The 24,513-nt window shown below is 35.6% G+C and overlaps 1 protein-coding gene across 3 annotated transcripts in view; it reads right to left on the reverse strand.

Annotated features, from left to right (window-relative positions):
• The window catches only part of LOC122569927 (protein split ends-like), a 174,746-nt gene that overhangs the window by 130,810 nt on the left and 19,423 nt on the right, over window positions 1–24,513 (reverse strand). The window contains exon 2 of one of the 3 annotated variants that reach the window (XM_043731591.1): window positions 22,289–22,327. The exons of the other annotated variants lie outside the window; for them this stretch is intronic. Coding sequence (XP_043587526.1) covers window positions 22,289–22,294 — 6 coding nt within the window. The 5' untranslated portion in view covers window positions 22,295–22,327. The remainder of the gene's footprint in view (window positions 1–22,288; window positions 22,328–24,513) is intronic. 3 annotated transcript variants of the gene reach the window in all.

The raw sequence follows: 24,513 nt of genomic DNA on the forward strand, positions 1-24,513 counted from the left end.
CGAAGCCGAATTTTTCGCGCCACCATACATATCTATCATTTCAAGGTGATTAACTAAAACTAACCGGTAATTACGTACGTTATCGGGCATATTACTTTGTCTATTACAGTACTCGAACAACACTTACTATCGACAACTTTTGCTTAAAAATTTAATTAGCGTCGTAGTAACGAGACACGGTTGTATCGAGTTTCAAATTTTTGCTTAGCATAATTAGGATAGTCGTGTTTCGCCGCGGTGCTAATATAGTTTCGAAATGTTTCGTACAAGTGTTTCCATAAGTATTTTCGTCACACGTTATATTGGATAATGTTAATACGATCGTAGCCGATAAATAGATATTGAATAATCGTAAGAACGTACGCTCCTCGTTCAAAGATTCCGTTAACGTGTGAAAAAGCATATAACAGGGGAAATATAAAAGAATTCAGCGAAAAACGGGACGGGAAGTTCTTTCGCTAGATTTTTGCCAGTTGAAATGATTTTCATATTATCGTGATATCGATCAAAGAGTTACGCGCAGCATCCGCAATACAAATGCCGTTAATGCAAAAGGATGCTTTGGAACTTTAAAACCACTTTATACGCATATATGTACGTACGTATTGCGTAGATGTAGGCTATTATAAAGTAAACACATCTAATCTTATCCGATATAGTGCCGCGTTGCGATTTAATTTTCTCAGAGACTTATTTTAGAGATACACCTTAGACCCGGAACTTTTTAACCAAGTTTCGCACGCTTCGCTATATTCCCCTCGTCACACGTGAACGGAATACTAAAATTTCTGCATAATTTAATTAAACGATACTAATAATTATATAACATGATTTAATTAAACGTAATTGAAGCGTCGCGTTACGAGCGAGGCAGCGTACTTAGCCAAATGAAATATCAAATTTAAGAAAACTACCCCGTCCCGCCCCGCCTCGCTGCAAATATAGAGTCCGCCCTCTTGCTTTCCTCGATTTTTCAAAAAGACCATTCCCGTAAAAGCTTTCAGTTGCCTGACTGAAAGACGAATCGGAGGGGGGTGGATTAAATTTTTTATCGTTTCACGTCCATGTCCATCATAAAGAAGTTAGCAGGAAAGTTTGATATATGAAGAAATGTTGATAAAGGAGATGAATTATTATATAATTAGACATGCTTTTATATATAGAATATCGACTGAAATATAGAGTAAGGTAGAATCGTTTCATATACCTATCCGACTTGCCAGTATGTATATGAATTAATAGTACATACTCGAGTCGAGCTAAGTAATCTGGCATGAATAATTTTCTACAAGCTGCTCATCAAAAGTTGAAAGAGGGATGAATTCGATATAACTGCTCCCCAACAGACGTTCAATTTTTATAACGAAGCGAAATATTCACCTTTTCTATGCAGCCGTTAGTTAATAGGAACTGAAGCATCACCGCGTATCGAATTGCAAATGCGATGTCCCGAGCTTTCACGGCAATGAGAAAGATTGCCATCGTAATTCAGAATATCCAATAGCAACCGAGTGAAAAAGAAAAATGCGTTGCGCTGTCTTTCTTTGCTTAACTTCGGTCTCTATAGACACGCGAGTCGACTTTGCAGCCGGAGTTTGTCCGTTGCTTCTTTTGCTTTACTTACACGCTCAATTTCAAATCGAACGGATTTCAGTGTAAAATCGACATAGCAGAATTGTCAATTTATATCTCTCTGCCATTTCTACGTTTTCCGATCCACCGTACGTACAAAGGGCGCGTTTGTTCCCGTTATTATAAACAGGAATTTTTAAGAAAAGCAAGAACATATATGTAATTATTGTACATACTCATCTAGATGTAGAACAGAAGAAAATAATCGTTTCGTTATTTAATTCCGATTCAGGATATACGTACACGGTAATGTTAGAGGTTGTGTTGTATAAAAACGCACAATTACTTCGTTAACTCTGATACTTCAATAGCACAGCTATTTCCTACCGCGATTGCATCGGGCTTAATTGCCCGTTAAGTCAACCTAATAACAATCTATTCTTCTGATATATTCTATTCCCTCGAATCAAACATGTTTTCTTGCTATTCTAAATATACCTATAGAATAACTGAATGATTTCATATAATATTGGTAACAATTGAATTATTACGTTACGACGTACGAAATGTTCAATTGCGTTATATCATTCCTGTCTGTCGACGCAAACGGTTTCTTGTTTTTCAATATAAACATTTTTATCCGCGCGTTTTCAACATGAACAATTTTTATCCTGCAAACATTTACGTACATAGACAGGCGGTTGTTAATATTCAGCGATTCGTGAATCGTTAAAAACCATACATTACGTATCATATTATAATCGAATAACGCAACATTTCAAATCGTATTACAAATTCAACAATCCAATTAACAATAACAATCGCTCGTACAAAACCTGGCAGTTGTTCAACCATTTCTTATTTATTCTGTATTCGTCAAAATGCAAATGCTAAAAATCACCGCAACAAGCAACAATAATATCAACGATTGGAAAAACCTGCAGAGAGACGAATGCAGAACGGGGTGGAAAAAGAGTGCATCGAAGCCAATCAATTACAGGAAATAAAAACGATCAGGCACGATACGAGGGCCATATTCCCGCTGTCAATCGAGTGCTCGGTTACATAATTGAATCAATAAATGCGGAACGATAGCCATTGGATGAGCGCCACTGCCATAACTATTTCCAATGTTTTAAGGGTACAGTCGCGGACAAGAGTTTCTCGTCGGTCAAGACACAAGCCTGGCTTGGCCACCAATGGTATTTATAGCGTTAATCTCGTTTCTCCGCTACAGCTGCATCGCCTGCGAACCCCCAACGCCATTGATATCGCAATTGCATCTACCGGCCCTTCTTTTTTTTTCCTTCTTTTCCCTCTTTTCTCTCTCTCTTTCTCTTTCTACTCTTCCTCCTCCTCCTCCTCCTCCACCATTTCTCCTCCCTCTTACGTTTTTACCATCCCCACCGAAACGTTGTACGTGTCCGCGTGCCGCGTAGTCACTTGGTTGCTGTGCATGGATTTTCGTGGCGCGTTTCTGCCTTCATTATTTACCCGCACACACACTCCAATTACCATCGCGCGTACCGGCCCTGCCAAATATTTCTCCGCGGCATCGAGAACGACAGCGCATGTATTATTCAGCGTGCGTTGTCGATGCCTCGTTCAAGCACATTTTATCCGTGTACACACACGGAACGTTACGATCGGTTTATTATTTATGCTCGTTGTCAGTCATGACCAGTGGCGCTCAACGTGTTAATTTGCTAGGACCTTAGAGAGAGAGAGAGAGAGAGAGAAAAACAAGAAAAAAAATTGGCTGGACTTTGTTTTCATACACGTGGAATTTTTGAAATTTCTTTTTTATAACGTACGATAGTTTCTCGATGGAATCCAAAGATAGTAGTTTTAAAACACGGAGATTATTATTTTAAAAGATTATGTACACATATTCTACAGTTTACTTGGACACACACACACACACACACATACATACATACGATAGGAAAAATATTTGAGCACTTACCGTGGAAGATTTTTAATTAATAATAATATTGAAATTGTACGAACATACGCACGTATTAAATTTGAAATATAGCAGAATGTTTTGCACGCGTATTATAAATGTATTAAATTACCAGAATTGCAGGGCTCCTTTCCTCGCGAATAATTAATAATTACATTCGTTGTTTCAAACTTGTGAAATGCAAATCGACATTTCTTTTATTCATTTTACACCGGAATATTATACGTATACACGGCCGGTGAAATAATAATTTTGTTCAAATCCTTTCTCGTAGCCATTAATTAATTCGAGTACCTTTAGAGGATATTAATTAAATCCAATATAAACCGACGTGGCGTTAATAAATTTATTAGTCGATACGTCTTAATACCGCCCGCTGCAAACTTCCTTCTATGCTTCCAACGATCGATATATAAAGTTAAATTCGATAAGAATATAAAGGATCTGTTTTTCTTTCGAAAATTCTCTCGATATAACGTTTTATAGAGGGATAATTTGTAAAACGAGGGCTTAATTGATTACTAATCGATTCGTCGTGTTGGTAGTGGTGCGAGTGCTGCTTTTCGATGGAAAATAGGTCAAGCAAATGACTTTATGAACTTAATGAGCAGAAGAACGATCTACTCTCTCCCTCTCCCTCTCCCTCTCCCCCCGATCTCTCTCTCTCTCTCTCTTTCTTTGTAAAAACTTGGGCAAGCTTTTTGAAATGGAACGAAACACCCTGGATATCTTTTTGCCTTGAGAACCGCTTTCTTCTTCTGGAAAGCTAGAAAATCTTTAAAAGTCATGCAACTGGAACTAGCGAACAAAAGAACGAAGGAAATGTAAGAGGGTGGCAAAGAGAAAAGGTACGGCGAGGAAGACAAAATGATTATTCCGTGTAGAAATACTAACTACAAATGGAATATCGTCTCATTTCTGTAATTGCTCTTAAGGGGAACTGGTTTCCGAGAGCAACATCACGCTAATCGCATGAAGAAGCGAATGCATCAGTGAATAGCCGCTACAGACCGTGTACTACTGAAAAGTGTTAATCCTTTAACTGTGAATAATTACGTCCGGGCAAAAGGCGCGATACGATGGGATTTTCTCGCTAAACACGACTAAATAATATTCTTCGTTTGGCGTGTTACGAGTAGATTTACATCGGAAGAATATTCTTTCGATCGATGTTCGTCTATCATAAATAATATTCGTGTCTTTCTAATTTAACAAGCGAACGAAACAGAGAAGGAAACATAATGAATTTCGTTTATTTTTTGTACCGAGAACATTTTATATAATTGAGAAGCTTTCTGGAAGAAAGGTTCATAAGACAAAACAGCGAATTACGTAAATCGCGTTGCAAGTTTTACTTTTCTACTACTAAAGGAGTTTGTTTCCTTTGTGTTTACATAATAAACAAAAATTGAATAATACCTCGTCTATTCGTCTAACAAATACACTAATCGAGTACGAGATACGAATGATAACTTATCTTTCTTTTCGCGTTATTATCAATTTTATTATACTTGGTTTTATTCTCTCTATAGGCCGTTGCTCGAGACAGCCCTTCAATCATTTTTTATGGACAATATGTATTATGATTTCAATTTCGTTTTTATCTCATTTAATCTTATTTTTTCAACCAAACAGTAATATTCAGTTTGCTGTGCTTCTTCGGGTTTTATGTAATAGCCATTGCCTGGTTTTCCTCTGGCAACCAGAGCCAACACTGGATGAAACAAGAAAGAAAAAGGAACGAGAAAAAGAGTCCTGCGCGTAACGTTTTAAGGCCACGCAGAGAAATATGATGTGTAGCACGTTTTCATAATACGAGATTACGAGTATGCTTCGTACTTCAGCATTAAACAATTACGGATTCATAACTCTTAGTTGATATTCCATGAGAATAGAAAAGGATGAGAACGACCTTTTCAAATAGTCCTATGCTAATTAACTCCTTTCACTTTGAATAAATATTCCTAGATGGGTATAGAATAGATTTAACGTTTTGTTATAAAACGAAATAAGCCTTGAAAAACAGTGAAGCTCTTCGCTCGTCTGTTTCTCAAATTCTAGTGGTCAATTTAAAAATTACATTGAAGTTAACTCTCGTAATAAATGAAAGATAATAAACGATAAAATATACAAATACTTGTCAAAATCCCGTAAAAAGACGTGTTGTACGATTCTAAGAATAAAAATGACAAGCAGTTTCTCACGTCCACAAATTCAACGCTTTATCTCGTTTAATTGCCGACATGACTCAAACAATAAATATTTGAAATCCCAATATCGTAACCATTTTCAAACTGAATTGTTTTCGTTATGCGGTAATTCTGAGAAATTGAAACGTGGAGTTTATTACATTAGAATAGATCGGGCAGGATGTTGAGTCACGAGTATAAAGTGTTTAAGAAACAAGCCAGCACACTTTAGTTGCAACTTAATATTCTACTACGGTCATTATCATCCAGATGTTTTCTGATCGGCCACAGAAACAAAGATATCGATTTGTCTGGCCTCTCTAACATAGGTTCTACCAACTTGTATGCGTGTATCGTACATTTTATTTCGTGATTAACCGCGATGCCCGTTACAAGTAAACCTAACGTTCAAATCGACATGGCGAATGAAAATACGCGATGGAAAAGTAAGACGAAAACTGTTTGATAGTCGTGAGATACGAGTACGAGTTGACTGATATTCTTTACTCGAACCGACGATGAATATAAATATAAACAGACACAGATCGTTTACTCTGTTTATCAATTAATTACAGCAAAACGAAATAAAAATTACGGTCGCATTATATTATAAAATAGTAGACAGATAGTAGAAAAGAAATGCACGCGATTAAAATTACACGGTAGTACCGAGTTTAAAATTATAGTTCATAACCCGAAATTATACGAGGATACCGAGTTCCATTGAATATTTCGAATATCGTTAATTTTATGTTTCTCTACCCATAAAAGTATGCTTTTCATTCTTAAGTATAGCGTGTATAATGCATTTACGTGTTTTACATATTTCGAGTTAAGAATGCGTTAAAAAAAAATGGTTGAAAAAAAAAAAATGACGAGGAGATATCGCAACGCAGTGATTGTATTAAGCAACAGAACGCAGATTCTAAACACAGGAAGTTTTATCCACTCATACATATTAACAAGGACAATATATTAATATAAATAATGCATACGAAACAGGATCCTCCTGAACAATGTTTCATGATTAACGCATAAAAAGCATATTAAAAAAAAAAAGAACGAGGAATTCTTCTCATTTAATCGTGAACACAATGAGATACATTATATAATTGGCCGCCAATAAAACGACGAATTAACTTATTTCTCGTCCTGTAATCGCTAAAAAGAATATAAAAAGAGACGTCGTTAAGTAATTTCTACGCTTATTCAACGCTTGGTTTACGTAAGAAAGCGAAATGTTAACATTTTCGTTTACAGTCGGGGAAAAAGCGAACTGCCGGTAACACTTAATTGCAACAATCGATCTGTTACATAATTAATGAACTTGTTTGTTCTTTATCGACGGTAAGAACCGAGAGATTAAAAACAGGAGAAAAAAGAAAACAAGGAACAAACCGTTACGGATTTCGCTTTAAGTCCCTGTAAGAGCTTAGGGAAAGTGTGTTCTATCAATTAAAGATCAAAGCGTTTCGATTTCCTGCAAATCTTTATCCCACGCGATAACAGCAGAATGCAAGGAAAAAAAAAAGGAGAATTTAAAATATTATTCCATCGTGAATTTCAATAGCATCGCATCAATCAATATTGTAGACTCTATGAATCGAGAAATAAAGAAAAACGATCGTGTTACAGGCTAACCTTATTTCTTCAAATTCATCTTAGAATCTACGGTTGATAGATATAAGCGATGAAAGATCTTATCGTACTAATAATATAAATAAAAATTCCATAATATATAAGCTTCTTAGCTTCTTAGTTCTTGTATTGTGTGTACTGTATTACATAAAAGTAAATCGTATGTTCTTTGAAAAGTTCAAATACCAGTCACGTACTCAAATAAAAGCAAAGGCTGCAGTTAATCAATAATAAGGCTTCGGAGAAGCAATAATACAACTTTAAAATTTTAACAAGAAACGTTAATATCGTTCGCGTAACGGATAATATTTGCAAGAAATTACAATTAAACAATTCTCTAATGTAGTCTAAATCTAATCTAAATATGGCTCTCAGAAAAGGAAAGGAAAGAAGGATAAGATATGGAGCAGTGGCTCCCTCTCCATTTACCGCTACTGCAGTGTATATGTTTGCCACGTACATATATAATTATATATACATACACGCATATACCAAGCTGTCCAAAGACCCTCCAAAACACTATAGTCTTTCTCGTAATTTCATTCCTTCAGTTTCTCTCTCTCTCTCTCTCTCTCTTATTATCTTTTGTGTACATATAATATCTGTGTCCATGTTTATCTGTCTCTCTTTTCTGATGACACTTCGCTCTAAAAGAGGCTATAGTTCCATCTCTCTCGCGCGCATCGAGGTCTCAAACAGTGTCTGTCTCCCTCTACAATGAATTTTACTAAGCGCTTTAAGCGCCCGTCACAATCAGTGAGTCACCTCAAAACATTAAGCGACGATTCACAAACGAATACATCGAGAACAAATATACGGGCAGGAAACTTTCTATTCGTCACTCGGATATATGTACATATGTATATTTCTTGTTCCTTTGAGAGTTATTTGCTGCGTTTATTTTTTAGTCGGAGGAAGCGAAAGGGAGGGGAGGAAGCCGAATCGACGTTATGAAATTAACGTAAGGCAAACACAGGGATTGGTTTAATATAAATTCTTTTAATATAAGATAATATAAGATTCTTTTAATATAAAATATCGACATCGCGATGAATTTTCTAACTAATTAAATCCTTCTATTATCCTTGAGTCTGTACGATTCAAAATGATTGTTATATTTCAATAGATATTATTAAAAGATAATATACAGATAGTTATATGGATAGATAAGATAAATAAATATAGATAGTTTTGAAATATTTAGTTTTTAATATTCAATGTAATTTTACTGGCTTCGTGTTCCACGAATTTTATGAATAAAATATCCCAAGGAAAGGAGATACATGAATACATGGAAATGTAAGAAAGAAGCCAGTGGAACCACGAGATTAAAACAATGTTTTCGAAAAAAAAAAAAAACGACGATTTTTATTCGGATAATTTTACTAAAATTATAAATGGAATTTAACCGATCCAACGCTTAAGAACTATTTACCCTACGTACTTGGTATTCGCATTGAAATTTAAATATTAGGTTCGTTCAGAGTACATAGTATACAATCTGTTAGGGGAAGTTCTTGATGGGTTTATTACATAGGCAGACATAGTTTCCCGAGCAAATATACCGCTAGTAGAATGATTTATTCTACTTCGGCAATCGATACCAACCTTAAAGTGCATTTAGAATGAGCTTTCGTTGATTACTAATTGTTGCAAGTTAAACACTCGACAAAAACTACTTAACCTTTGCAACATTTTGTCGAATCGTTCTAATAAATGTAAAGAATATGCACGCGGAAAATTTCTATTCACCTACTCGAGAGGTTAAACATATCTGTTTAAGTTTAAAAACGATAAATCTATAGATATACATATATCATTCGTATTAAAAACGCCCGAAGATATCAAAGGAAATAACGTTCGCTTTTATATCCTCTATATTCGTCGTACAGTCTGCTTCAAAATTTATTCATACCGTCCCAGCATATTACATACATTGAAATCGATACACAACGTTCACACACGTGTTCCTATTTTCACTTGGATTTAGATCCCCATTACACGTCGAGAGCTGTTTGTGAGACAGCCTTTAGGCTACGCTCGCACACATATCTCGATAGCGATGGGCGCATATTTTTCTCGTATTGACGATATTTCCTGCAATTTTATACGTATAATATAAATATCCTTATTAGACAATCTTTCGAGTTAGAAATAATGAAAATCCTTCGAACGACTGTAATCACTCGTAACTTTAATTCGAAATTAAATAAACATTTTTATTAAAGTTTGTTGCACGTGTATTATTATTATTATTATTATTATTATTATAAATTTGTGAAACGTAATAAAAACGTAGATAATAGACTTAATCTACTTTGGACAAAAAGCTGAAAATTCTTCAAATCATTGTAATCGTTTATGACTTGAATTTGTTGTACCTAAACATTTTGTTTTAAATCCGTTACGTGCGATTAGATTGTTAATCATAATGTAGTATGATCGTAATGAAATATGAATTCGAGAAGTAATAGGGGTGTACGTTGTTGATAAAATGGAAAGTTTGTTGAATAGTGTTTGACCTGATCGGAAACGCCTCAAAGCCATCACTATCAATGGACTCACGTATGCCGCAGTAAAGTAACGCCTGTATACAGGAGTGAATCGACACAGGGGAAGACACACACGAACAGAGCACGTGTATGCACACTCGATTCACGATATACGAGGAATTTGACTCAGGTATATACGTTACACGCACACGCCTTCCTCTGTAATACGAATCAACGAATAGGCACACTTGACTCGTCAGCGCATCACCTCACGCAACATTTACAGAGGCATTTAACCCTTTGCGGTTGCTGGTATTTTTCTTATTTCGAACAATTTGCATCAATGGTCGAAGAAATATTTCAGTTAAAATTCCATGAATCGCAAGCAATTCTATTTTAAATAGTAGAATTATTTTAGAATACAGCGAAATGAAGATTATTATAATTTATGGAAGTTGTGGATTTATGGAGTATTTAGAGATGCAAAATTCTGCAGAACGTACGTAACATAAAAAGTATATAAAATATCCAAAGTAAAGTACATGTCGTAATGTTTACTAGATGAAACAAATCTCTATCTGGGTTGTATTTTTTTAATCATAAAAGAAATGCCTAGAAAAATGATATGCAGAAACATAAGCAGTGCAATTATAACGATTGAAAAATATAAGAAATATATATAGTTAATTCAATAAAATGAAAAGAGCTTTGATAACGTGTAATTGATTATCGAATTTAAAAATCGCTTATCACGGCCTTCGTATTTAAACGATAAATTAAATCTCCATTTAGGTATCTCCTGTTTCTTTAATTGCTTTCATGAAAATATAAATTTGCATAAAAATTGCCAACTTAGTAATTAGCAAGGAAATGAGAATGAACAAACGTAGTAAATGAACCTTTGTCGGTTCTCTGGGTGTAAAATTGTTTGGGTGACGGTCATTTATTTTTAAACGAAATATCGCTCGATGGATTCACGAGTGTAATCAGTTCTCGCTATTCTCGATCGAATCACTCTGTTAATTGTACGCATTATTTACCGAGCTTTCTCGTCCCGTCGAGCGGGGCTAAATTTTTCTCGAGGGTCATCCATTTCAATTAAAACGAGTGGAACGAATTTCGCTGCAATTCACCGCGAGATCCATACAGTTCGGAAAGTAATTCATACAGTCCGCGAGAATGTGTATAATACGCGGAAACATTTTTGCCGAGCGGAGAAGGCAATTACGTGTTTCGAACGAGCGTGCGTTACTTTTAACAACATTTTATCGTAGTAACGAGGGTTTCGACTTCGAGTCCAGCTTTTGCGAAAATTTATTAACTACCAGATCGTGCGGAATTTCAAGACAGCATAACTACCAAACATACAACGCTCCGCAAAAATTCGTAAGAAATGCTTTGTTTTTTTAGAACAGATAAATAAATACATATAAAAGTGCCTGATATTATTTTATATCTATTGTCACTTCTAAAAAAAAAAAAAAGTATTTAATTCGACAATTATTGCTAATTTGATAACGATATATTGATTAATCCAAAGTAATTAATATTTCGTGTAAGCTTATTTTTCACGATCAAATTATTTTTCGATCAAGCTCGTTTCTCACTGTCACTGATGGTATTTCAAATAATTTATTCATATTTCAGAGTATTCTTCTTCTAGATCGTTTTATATGTGTCTCGCGTATAATCAATTTAGCATTCTTTTCACTACTTCTAACATATTTATGACCCAAGACTCGCGCACAGTATCGTACTATATATTCCCGATACATTTATAAAGAACCGCTAGATTGAAAAGTTGTTTAAATTGTTGGTGGATTAAAAATTTAACCGAAGAAGAAAATAAAAAAGGACAAACGAGATGAATGCGGTTCGATGCAGGCACACGATTCTCGTCGGTCAAATATATCTTTTCAATGTTTTGTCCTCGTAGAATCGACCGCATCAAGGCAAAAGTGACATCCCCAACATCCTCCCTCCTCCTTTTCTTTTCTCTCCTCTTCTTTATTCGCATTCTCGCGTATCACCCTTCCATTCTCTCTGTTCTCCCTCCTCTTCTTCATTCTTACTCTTCGTGTCTTGTTTGCTTTTAGCTCGGTCTCCCCGTGAGATCTTGTTCTCTTGTCATAATTATTATTATTGGTCTGAAAAGTGACTCCATACAAGACAACGAAAGTTTATAAGTAATAAAAGATATTCGGGAGCGACTGATACGTGATTCTCCCTCCGAGCTGTCGACAAAAGTCGAGCTAAGGCCCTACACGCCAGATCAGAAGTCACCTTGGAGATGGCTCCGAAAATGGAACCGGTTCCCAGCTCATATAATTGGGTCCCGCTTTGACTGGCCCTCTTTGAGAATAATCAACGTTTATTTCGCCGTTTAGCGCGAGCTGGGTGTCAGCCCATTCAGGCCGACCTTTTGTTCCTCTTTACGGAGAAATTGTTGTCCGGTTTTTAGCTAGAAAACAATTTTTATTTGTTTCTATCCTCTCGCTGCACTCAGTGCATATGCAAAGGTACGCGTGATTTATATTCAACGTTATCGTTCTCGTGTCTATATAACTCCAGAAATAGTTATTTTTAAAACATAAATAGTTTCCAAATATTTGTTTTCAATGTTTAACATAACTTTACTGTTCTTTTTTCCTTTTTGTGTATCGCGTTTCTGAATAAAACACTGCGCAAAACGAAGACGATCCAAAGATATCCGATAAGCCGAAATTAACTCGTTGGAGGCCAACAACGATTTCATCTGCAATTTTCGTTCAATTACGTTATTCAATTCTATCGAAATTACATTGTGAAATCATGTTGTGTGCTACAGCGAAAAGGAATTCCAAGAATTTGCTCAATATCTTTTCTCGTTACCATTTCTTCTATGGATATATTTCATTTATTTCCTCTTCTCCAGGTACTTACAATTTTATGAAGAACTTTTGCATTTACGCAACTTTTATACCTTATTTCTCTGCTTGGTCTTTAATGGATTAAATTCTCAACGTAATAAAGGTGACTTAAATATTCAGTTTCGGAACAGGAAATTCTTTTAGTATAGAGAAAATTGTGCAGGCTATAGAATGAATGGTAATCAAGATATACGACGAATACGCCGTAGACTCCACTCAACAGGAAAGAAGAAGAGAGTAAAAGAGAGATGATATAACGTCAAATATCCTGTAAAAACATACCTTTATTTCCATTCCCATACACTTTCACATTCCGTATTTTATTCGACGATATCCGTAAGTAAATATCCCAATAATATATATACATATACACACGTATATGTACGTATAGCGAATATAAGAACACGGAGAAAATATTTGTCGAAACGCGTATGTTTCGACAAAATCATAGTGCACGGGAAAATAATTTCTTTTGAAAAAATTGTGAAATATCGCATTCGACATATTTCGCTCCCGGATTTTTAATCCTTTTACCATATCGGGTATGGAGTATTTCATTTTGTTTGGTTTCTATAATTTTCTTCAATTTTGTCCGTTATTCAAGGATTTCTGTATCAAACGAGACAGAATAGAATAAAAGCTAATTGTATTTTTTTTTTTTTTTTAACGAGACAGGCCCTTTGACCAAGGATGTAAATCAATCGCGGGTTTTCTCTAATCCGAAGGATGAAAGGAAGGACGAGATACCTTTATTTAGGTACAATCGCTAAGAAACGGAAACGAAATCCCTCGAGTTTGCGGAAGGGGAAACATTTCTCGAGCAAGAGCCACCCTGACGAGCAATTTTGTCTGAAACTGACTGAGATAAAAGTCGAGAAGGTATGTATATCGCGACTAAATTTTGACTTTAAAACGAATTCGATTTGAATTTAAAATGAGCTAGCCGCAAAATTTGAGAAAACCGTGGACAATTTTCGAAAGTTTTTCATTTAAGTCTCCTCGAACTTAACGAAATGAAAAGAACAAAAAAGAATGGGAACGAACGTTGTTACAACGGTTTAGTTAAACTTTTGGAATCATGTTTTATTAATTTCGACGATGAAAGAACATTAGAGAAATGCAAATTTATAATTAATTTCGAACAAAGTTACGACACTCGTTTTGCTAGATTTCGAGGAAAATGTAACGAAGAAGGTTGCTCACAATAACCGGGCGACTTTGCAGATCGTAAGTTGTTATCTTTATGAAAGTTTATCGCGGCATCTTGCACGGCTATGGCACGGAACTGATTACGTTTCGAACTAATTTCGGTTAATTTACACGTGCTTCGTTAATAGATGCAACGATTCGTCTCTCTCTTTCTCCCTTTTCTTTTTTCATTACGTCTGATTAATTACTCCCATGAACCTAAAACTAGTCCTAGTCGAATTATTTCTATCGAATAACAAGCAACAGCGTTTTCTGTTTTTCCCCTTTCACTGGGAATCTGTAAAACGTGGAACTACCAGTCGGATTGAAACTCCTCTTTAATAAGTCCTTTTGATGTCTCGCTCGTAAAAACTGTCTGTCGTAATTTCTATTAATGTTATAAACTGCGAGAAACACGGAGTTCTATGTTTTAATTAGAGACTTTTCATGCCTCATATTTTTTCATTTAGAAGCTCGCTGTGTTGTACGCTCTTAATATCCAAATTTCATCGTTGATGGAATTCTCGTTTCTCTCTCGTTTGTAAGTCGAAAGGAAGGAACCCGAAATATATATACTGAAACCTCTTCGCTCTTTATTTAACTACAAAAACCACTCGTTTCCTCTTTTTACAGAAGGAAGAATCGTTAGTTATTTCCTGGCTCTTTTGACACAATTCAATCATTATTATTAATGAAATCCTACAAATCACAATTTACGAATTAGCTAGTATTGACAAGTACTCTTGCGTAACAGTAATAAAAGTGTTCCGATAATCAGAAGAAGAGAAAATTGGAAAAAAAAAGAAGACAAAAATGTTGAATTTTGATTCCCTTCGATCGAGCATCGGTAATAGGTATGATAAAGTCGTGGAAATCAAATGGCAATTGAAAAATAACGAATGGATTTGGACAGGCGGAACGATTGGACGACAAAAGCGCAAAAAATCCAGTGAATTTGGAAAACGTGCGGACGCTGTAAAAACAGACGCTGCGATATTCGATAAACATGAACCTGGAAACGAACGTAAGTAAGTGGGCTGGCAAACGAACAAATCAAACGGCATTTCGATTACAACGACGCGATATAAAATTCTTTAAAGTCCGCTAGAACTTTAATCAAGGATTAGTCTAATCGAAAACACTACTTCAATTTGTTTTCTATCCAAATAGTTTGTCGTAATACTTTCGATAAGAGACATTCAAAGATTCGAAAGAGGCGATTCAAATTATATCATGATAAAAGCATCATCGGGGAAAAAATAAGGCAATAATATGCGTTACAAAGTTTATCACGAGCGAAGAAAATTTGTTTTATTTTTAAAAGCAATCGCCGATAACACACCGACACTACTAGCCTGATAAAGGATTATCGGTCGAACCAGATCGTATCGCCCAGATTAGAAACACTGTGAAACTGTTTTGCAATTAATCGTAATATCTATTATTGTTACCAGCACCCCAAAATGAATTATTCAAAGGTACGAACGAACACAATACACTCGAATCGCTGGAGAATCGATATGGAATATATAGAAGAATGTCGAGAACGAGTTCCACTTTTTTTTTTTTCCTCTTCTAAATGAAACTTTCCACCGCGAAGCCGGTTAAATAGTATCTTAATGATGCAATTGTACAGGTAGTAATGCTCCATGGAAATACTCATGCTGCAACGTAACGCATTGCAAATACGAACACGAAACAACAATTACGTTTACCATTGTACGGATATATGACAATAAAATAATTGATAATATTATTCGCGATAGTGTTACCGAACTGTAGATAAATATAACGACTATTGGGAATTGAAATTTGAAATTCATATTTTCCACGTGGACAGTTTAAAATACGAAACTTTTCGAATTTAAATTTAGATCTTTACAAGCTTTATATGTATCGAATGTTTCTTTGGAATTAGTTAATCCACGTTTGAAGCACATCGGGAAAATTGTTTCTGTACCTACATACATGTAGTTTCGCATAGATAACGCAACGCGAGTTTCTGTTTCTCAATCGCGCGCAATCAGTGGTTTTACGAAGAGAGTGGGGTGTACAAAGCAACGGCGCATGCGCGCCAACACCGACAAACAGTGTATTCGCGTTTATAGATCCGATATCATATTATTATTAAATCCTGGCGCAAGAAATATATTGCTGAACGGTCGAAAGAATCCAGGTTATTTCGTAACGTACGATTTTAATTTATTCACTTTGCTTATCAGCAATATTTCTCCTTTTTTCCCTTCCTTTTCTAACTTATTATCATTCTTCTAGTTATAATATTTTGCTAAATAACGAAGATAGGAGCTGTAAGATTACACTCTTCCCGTTTAATTACTTTGTTACGCGATACTGCAAATGTTCGTGGATAATTTTCCTCTCTTTTTTTATTTATCCATAAACAAAGTTATCTTGTTTATTTACGACGTTACAACAATAAATTAAATTCTCGTCGTAGACTCAATGCGCTCGTGTTTCATTCGTTTGATCCTAACAATCGACGATTAACCTTTGAAACAAATGAAATAAAATGATCATATTTTGAAATTCCCTCTTTCGCTCTTTACGATTCTTTTCTTGTTAAACTCGCCGTTATTTTTACTATTGATTTTGCATAAAGAGGCGAAGTTAGGCTATAAAACGCGAAGTTAATTTAAAGACTACGATCAAGCAAAGAACTCGAGTCATTAAACTCGTTTAATTACAGCTCTGTGTAGACTTAATTATCAGAATTCTTTACTCGCCTACATTCTCGTGTTTCTTTTATGCGCTTCATGTTCGAAAATATCGCGAAAAGAAAATGCAAGCAATAAATAGAAATAGTACGAGGTCGTGAAGCCTGGGAGAAATAAATATGTATAAAGTAACGAACATTTTGTAATAAAACATTACATTGTATCGCGACATTACACGCGATTCTCGACTCTTTTTTCTGTCACGTTGCAACATTATACAAGTACGTACGTATCCGTTGATTGTAACAATGTTGTCGACTCTCGATAGGCTACATAGGCCAGTTTTCAACGTAAATTGAAATTCTGATCGTCTCTTTCGCTCCCTGTTTCTCTATTTCTATTTGGTTATTATTAAATCACGAACGAAAGAAATATACACACAACCGGTGAACGTACGGAAGAATCTAGGTTATTCCGTGACGCGCAACTTTAATGCATCTATTTCGTTTATTTATTAGTATTTTCGACATTTTTGCCGATTTTTCGACCGCGTATATAATCGAGCGCCTGATTACGTTCTCATTTTTCTGCGCTAAAAATAAAAATCATGTCAGCTGAAAAAGAAAAAGAAAAGAAAAAAGAAAGAAATGCAAGTCACAAATCCATTCGTTATACTTATAAACAATCTCCCTCTTTTCTACAATGTTATGAAAAAGAGCTCAGTTGAACTTGCATTATGCGAAACATCAGCGCGTATAATAAGTCACGAGTATCGTGATTGTAATAATAAAATGTAAAACCAACTTAAAAATATAGTAGAAGAGTTACGAGATGTTTACTGCGATCATATACTCGATAACATGAATAGTTGACTGAAACGTATAATTAGTGTTAAACGTGGTCTGTTATAAATAACTTATTGATATAACGATAATAACAGTAATTTACATTTTTCTCCGTAGTCAATTTACAATGTAAACAATTTCCTGACCTTTGTGCACCGCGTACTTGCAATAAATATGTTGCAACTTGTATATATATTTTTGTTTCAATTTATTTTTCCTTATTTCTTCCCTTTACCAATGTGATCATGTGCTATATCATACAGAATCAAAATATTTTGTATAACACACATAATAATTTACTTGATTAGTTTTGCATCTCTTTTGTGTACATTTTACAGGAAACTTATCCTGCTCCTAAATGTGTACGTGTGTAAAAGGGGAATCCCTCCGCGTAATGATATATCGAGAAAATGTTTCCACATATACGTGTTGAAATATTTTTATGAGTCATCCTGTATATAAATATCAATATCAATTCGTGAAACGTGAAAGATCTAAAATGTATATGTTCTAAAATATTACTGCGATATCGAATGATTACGGTAATGCGATTCAGCATCAATCGGAGATTGTTCATCAGAGGAATTCAATTATTTTATAACAACACAGCTTATTGCTCTGAAATTTACAATAATATCATTTGATAATTAATTCCCGGCAAATTGAATGTTCCCGTTGTAATTTCTGAATACGAAAAGAATCGGCCGTTTAATAGGATTCAGATTCAGAAACGTATATCATCGAGCATAATATACGTATGTATGCGTATCTTCTTTTTTCTTTGAAAGAAGTTTCTTTATGTTCTAACACACTCGTCTCTCGTAGACATAGCTATTTATTAAATACCACGAAGCGATAAAGTCACGGATTTACTGATTACAGTATGTTATTCATGGCACGGTATTACTTTGTATTCGAATTACACGAGAACTGTCCCGCGAGATTGTTTGAATCGCATGAATTCAGCTTCCTGTAGGCAACGCTCGCCTATTATTTCACAATCGACGATGATTTCATTCGACCATTTCAATCCCTTCATCCGTTGTCGAGCTTAATTTATATAATCATCTGTTATTTTTTATTCCTCTTTCTCTTTTCTTTTTCTCCTTTCTCCACGCACAGATTAATCTCTCTAACCCCTTCTCTCTCACCACCCACGTATCGCATTCAATACGTTTCTCTTTCAGAACTCTGTTCATCATTATTTTCAACGTTCTCTCTAAACAGCGTGTGCTCCAGGTGAGCTCATTTTAAATTGCGCCAGTCGAATACCAATGAATCTTTCATTTAAACTTCTGCACTATTTTTCCTACCTGCATACGACGATACAAATTAATTAAAAAGAAGAAAGAAAGTGATTCTTGAAAAAGGAAGATAAATCTGCTACCATCGTAGAGTATTTTTATTATAGTCGCGTACAATTTTTCATCGTGCACCCGTATCTACGCTCTGTTTGGTTACGAGCTTTTGTGTTAAAAATAGGATTCGAACTGTTACGGTGTTGTCTGTAACAACTTCAATCCGAAAATATTCAGAGTAAAAAATATAAAAAGGCATGCACACATTTTATAAATAACAAATAGCGCTTCTCACGCTTCTCTCTGTTGAAGGGTTAAAAGGACAACGGCGCTTTATTTAGCGTTCTGCCTCTAGAATCTGTTCCCCGACACTCTGGGGAATGTTTGGGATATCGCGAACCTTAAATGTCCCCTTTCAGGTTCCATTCAATTTGAATTTTTCGAATCTCGCTTTTTATACGTTTCAACGTTATATTTTAATAAGTTGTTAATTAACGGAACTTTATAAAAGCCAGTTGAATCCCGGCCTGTGCAGACGCAATTGAATAGAATAATAACAATTAACCGAACTGAGATAAATTTATTTTCGGTAAAACTGGTTTTACATTTTAGTCCATCGCGTCGTATCTGCTACTAATACCAAAACTAATGGAAAAGCAATTTTCCTCGCATGCTAAAAAGAAATTCGGTCCTGAAAGCATTAAAACTGAACGAACTTATGCCGTTTACTTATTATTAAGACAATATTATCCTCATTATTGCCATACCAGACTGCAAGATATTTTTATGGACACCCTATCCATTCAATTTTCATTTGAGTTTTATACGAACGTGTACAGTATACGCTTTTGCCTTGTTCTTTTCGCTCGGGACGAATCGTCGAACCGTAATAGCAAAGTAATTTTCCCACACACAAAGCTCGCTCAAAATTACATTTATACTTCGTTACTCGGCTGAAATCGTGCTCCAGGCTAACGAAACAATTATATTCACTTCTTTGTACACTTAAATAAACGAGCATCCGATTATTAATCGGTCGTGTTTTATGCCCCTCTTATAACCGCTCGACGAATTAAACTTTCAATCGAATAATTTATTCGATTACTGTTATTGCTCGTTCTAATTTCACGTTTCGAATATACGCGTTCCCCTCTTTCGACTTATTTTCCAAATACATAGAAGCTAATCCACGGTCGTGAAACACGTTTGAGAAACTGCTTTATAAGTGAAAGTACATAACTAGACTCCCCTCGGGACTGTGCACCGGATTGATCGGACCATGGGTTTCAGACTTTTTTCATGTCCGGCTATCTTTAAGGCCGGATATGCGCACGCTCACGCTACTAGTCTCCCTTTGAATAAAAGTTTTTACATCTGCGAACATCATCGATGATTCACATACTATTAAAGTTATACGAAAAATTGTATTTCATCAGAAATAATTATAATATAACGAAACACAGGGATAACATAACATATCGTAGCTATAGCGCATTGCTGTATCAATATCGCTAACTGGACAAAATTTCTTCCTCCGAGTTATTTTCGATGCAATCGCAATTTCCTATCGTTAAAAAAACTCAAATCCAACGCGCTGTTAGAATTACGTAGAATGGCTACAGAAAGTTATTCGCACGTTACTGTATTTATTACGACATTTACCCGTTAAATAATTAGATTCGATTGTATACAATTTTGTAGCAGTAATTTTCGCACGAGGATGAAATGTTAACGTCTCGTACCCAAATACGGGCAATTTTTGATCATCGTGTAAATATAAAAATTCTAGTATTTATTAACGCCGTGCATTTTTTCCAAATGCAATCGAATTACGAATATTCAGCGAAGCTTATAGTCGGATAGTTCAAATATATGTAGATACGTATGTATATACGGCAAAGCATCGGGCAAAGATTTTCCAACAGCTCCGAAAACATCAAAAGCAAGCTGCCGCGGGAACAAGAAAACAGTGGATGAAAAAGGGAAAAAATATGGGAGGGTGGGAATGAAGGGAGAGAGTGTCGAGCGGCAGTGAGTGAAACAGAGACATACAGAGAGACAAAAAGGGGCTGTGTGTGCACGCGTACGTGTGTACACACTTGGGACGGCCTGTTAAATAAGCTGACACTCAAAAAGTGGGCGGCTGACAGTTCGAAGGGAGTCGCGCGAAATCACAAATCCCTTCGAGCGCTTTTGTAATAACTTTAGACCCGCGGTTTCAAGAAATTAATCGCGCCTCTACCATCCACCATCGAAGGATTTCGCGTTTTACCAAATACCAACCAACCGAGATGAAATCAATTTTTCCATCTCTTTCCCTCCTCTTTTTTTTTTCATTTTTCATTTTTCATTTTTCATTTTACAGATATTTCCGTGCTTTATTGGCTTTCTTCCTCTTCCCTTTCTCCCCCTTTATTTTGCAGTTTTCAAACAATTTTTATTAACCTTTTGTAAACTAAAAAGTAGCTAGAGTTTTAGATGCTTTTTTTTCCATGGAATTTTCACTATCTCTAACGTTAATACTCTATCTACGCTACGTACAGTCGTTGTTCGTGTGTACGTGTGTTCGTCAGAAAGTTATCTGTAATTTGACGTTCCAGAAATTTATGCGGATTAAGTTCTCCAGCAACGGCAAGAAATATTCGAACGAAGGAAAAAACTAAATTATGGCTTGTCGTCGACATCGATTCGGACTACCCCTTGTTTCTCTTTCAATTCCACGCACGCTACGAGAAGTTCAACGAATTTGTGAAAAAAAATTATTTCCCAATTAACTCGATCGTAAATTATACTCAAAAAAAAAAAAAAAAAAAAAAAAAAAAAAAAAAAAAAAAAAAAAAAAAAAAAAAAAAAAAAAAAAAAAGAACGGAAAAGCCAGCTTGCGAATACCTATAAAAATAACTCCCGGTGTTTCTACTGTCATAAAAAGGAAACCAAACTATATATAAATGTATAATGGTAAAAAAACAAAGAATATAGTTTCACCAAGTTTCGCACGTAACAAGCAAAGTTAAAGGAAAAGGATAATTTCGGTAAGACGCAAAGTGGAACGTAAACGAAAACGAAGCATCGTATAAATAATACTCGTAGATACTTCTGACAGCAAACTATAAAGTCAACAAATAGCCGGTATCTTTCATAAAGTATTATTAATTCCTCCGATAACGTGATATTTTATTCATGGAGGCGAAAGTGTCGATAAAGCACAGAGTCGCGGCGCGTTCCACACCTAATTTTCTCCAGAACCGAAGAAACAACTTGATCAATGCGCATTCGTGATCTTCGATCTTTCTTCCCCCCGGCGTTATTTTGTCGAAAGAAATTTTTCGATTATCGAGATAAAAAAAAAAACAAAATTTGTTCCGATCCAAACGAAAAAGAGATAATATTTTCTTCGACTTGGTAATCTCCACTAACCGACTCGAGAGATCGCTAACAGACATACAAAGAGTCAGTGTATCGATACGTCGCTTCCTTCAAAAGTTGCCAAAGATTGACGAAAAATGATAGAGTTACCTTCATTTTCTCAGAATCCCTTCAGTACTACTCTTCTACCTAGAATTAATTAAACTTATTAATTGAACGTTACGTTTAAAATAGCAGGATTCGTTTGAACGACGATCGAAAGTTAATTCAAAGCGATCGAAAATTGAAGCTGGATGCGCCTGTGAGTGAATAGCGAACAACGTTCGAAAGTTGAAACGCAATCGTCAATAACAAAGCTCGTTCTGATAATTTTGTTTATTTTTCGATTTACCAGCACTCATCGAATAGATGTATCGAGAAAGCGGTAAAGTAACGATTATGTAAGTGCATTTGTGAATGCACTGATCGATGCATTATATGTATTTGTTGCTTGTGGAGCGCGCGCTGCATAATCGATGGAATGCTAGGCAGAGACGAGAGATTGCTGTTTTCCTTTTTCCTCTGGGCTTTTCTTCTTTTCCCTTTATTTCAACCAGTCAATATAAATTTCGATATTTCACCGGTTGGAAAAAGGCAATTACTTTTAATACGTGTCAGCATGGACATGCACGATGGTAATCACATCTGTCATAAGCATATGGCGAAGATAAGTTATCGCTGGTAACTCGATTCACTCGTACGTATACAGACAAACGAATTCCATCTTTGACGATGATTACGACTGGAAATTATGATTCTCTTCTACTTATTTGTTTTTGCGGAAACGACGCTGTGCTGGCGAAACATTTTCAATCGTTAATGAAGCTCGATTGATGTATAATTAGTAATTAGGACTTCAACGAATATAATTGGCAATCTTTTTTATTCTCTATCCGCTGGTTCATCGAGTACTACGATAGAAAATTGTTTTCCAAGAGAATTTCTAACGTTTCGAGAGAATCGTCGGCGTTTAATTAACGAAACGAGTGCAACTTCTGCGATAAATATCTTGTAATTTTTATATACATCTTCAGATTGATTTCAAATCTGATCGATAGAATCGTGACAATCGTGTTTTGCTACATTACCGATAAAATGACAAAATGTATTATTATATTTATGAGCCAGCGTACGTACGCGATTAACGTCCGACTTTGAAGAAACGAATTACTTTCACGTGTTTACTCATTGTAAGAAAATTACACGAGTAATAACAAAGTCCAAGGTGAATAAAAAAAAAAAAATAGTATTTGCAACATCGTCGCATTTTTTGCCTTTCTATTTACGGAGTTGATCAATGTGGCTTTCGAATGGCTCGTATGTACAATCTTAAAGACTGGAATCCGCATGGTAGGTAGTGAACGTGTTAAACTTGATCTCGCCACGAATGAATAATAATCTTTACAACACGGAGACAATACATGGAACAGAGAGCTAAACTTTCTCCGGCCGACTAGATTCTATCAAAGTGTACAATTTATGCTAACTTGGCTAACGTAACGAACAGGATTGTCCCTAATAACTCGTGTCAGCAGTTGATCCGGCGCAAAGCAAATAATGAAAACGCAACGAGGGGGACAAGAGAAACGAACAGCATTTCGTGTGTTGGGACGCGTATTCGAATGACCGTGCGAACTGGAAAGTCGTCGGTGTGTAACATGATATCGTCGGTGTGCATGATTGTTTCAAGCAGGCTCTCGTTGCGATGCGGTAATTAATTCGACGGTCCCGCGGAATGTAAATCATCGTTATCGAAATGAATGCCAATGAAGCGTTTTTGTTCAAGGGAAAACCGTCGTGCGGCGCCGTTACGCTGGCTGGATTGATCGAAGATCGTTCGAAAACCTTGCGAACAAACTCGCGACGTGTTTTGCTTCGCATGCGAGCAACTTATTGCCTCAAACTCGTTCGAAATTGCAGCGATATCGATTTCTGAATAGAACGATAGAATCGTTGGAATGTGTACAAAGGAAAAGGATTTGCCCCGTTCGATAGATTTTCGAGAGTCGTGGAGAAGTTTTGTAATACGAAACAAGTTACTACGACACATCGATCCGACGTAATATTATAGTTATAGGTTATTGGATTTTTAGCAAAGTTCTTGTAGCTGGAAGTTTATAACTTAAGATAAATTATCGATGGTCTGTAAAATGTAATTAAAAGTTGAGCGTAAGTAATATTTGGACGTGGCTCGTTTTCATTTTGTTCAAACTTTCAAGAATACACGGCCAGACACGGTTGACCTAAATCTAAAAGTTATAGGTTATTTCGTAGTACGCTAAAAATTTCAGTGAACTAAAGTGAACCTGCCTCGGCCCGTAGAAATAGAATTTACG

The sequence above is a fragment of the Bombus pyrosoma genome, linkage group LG8, assembly GCF_014825855.1.
Source record: "Bombus pyrosoma isolate SC7728 linkage group LG8, ASM1482585v1, whole genome shotgun sequence".
NCBI lineage: Eukaryota > Metazoa > Arthropoda > Insecta > Hymenoptera > Apidae > Bombus > Bombus pyrosoma.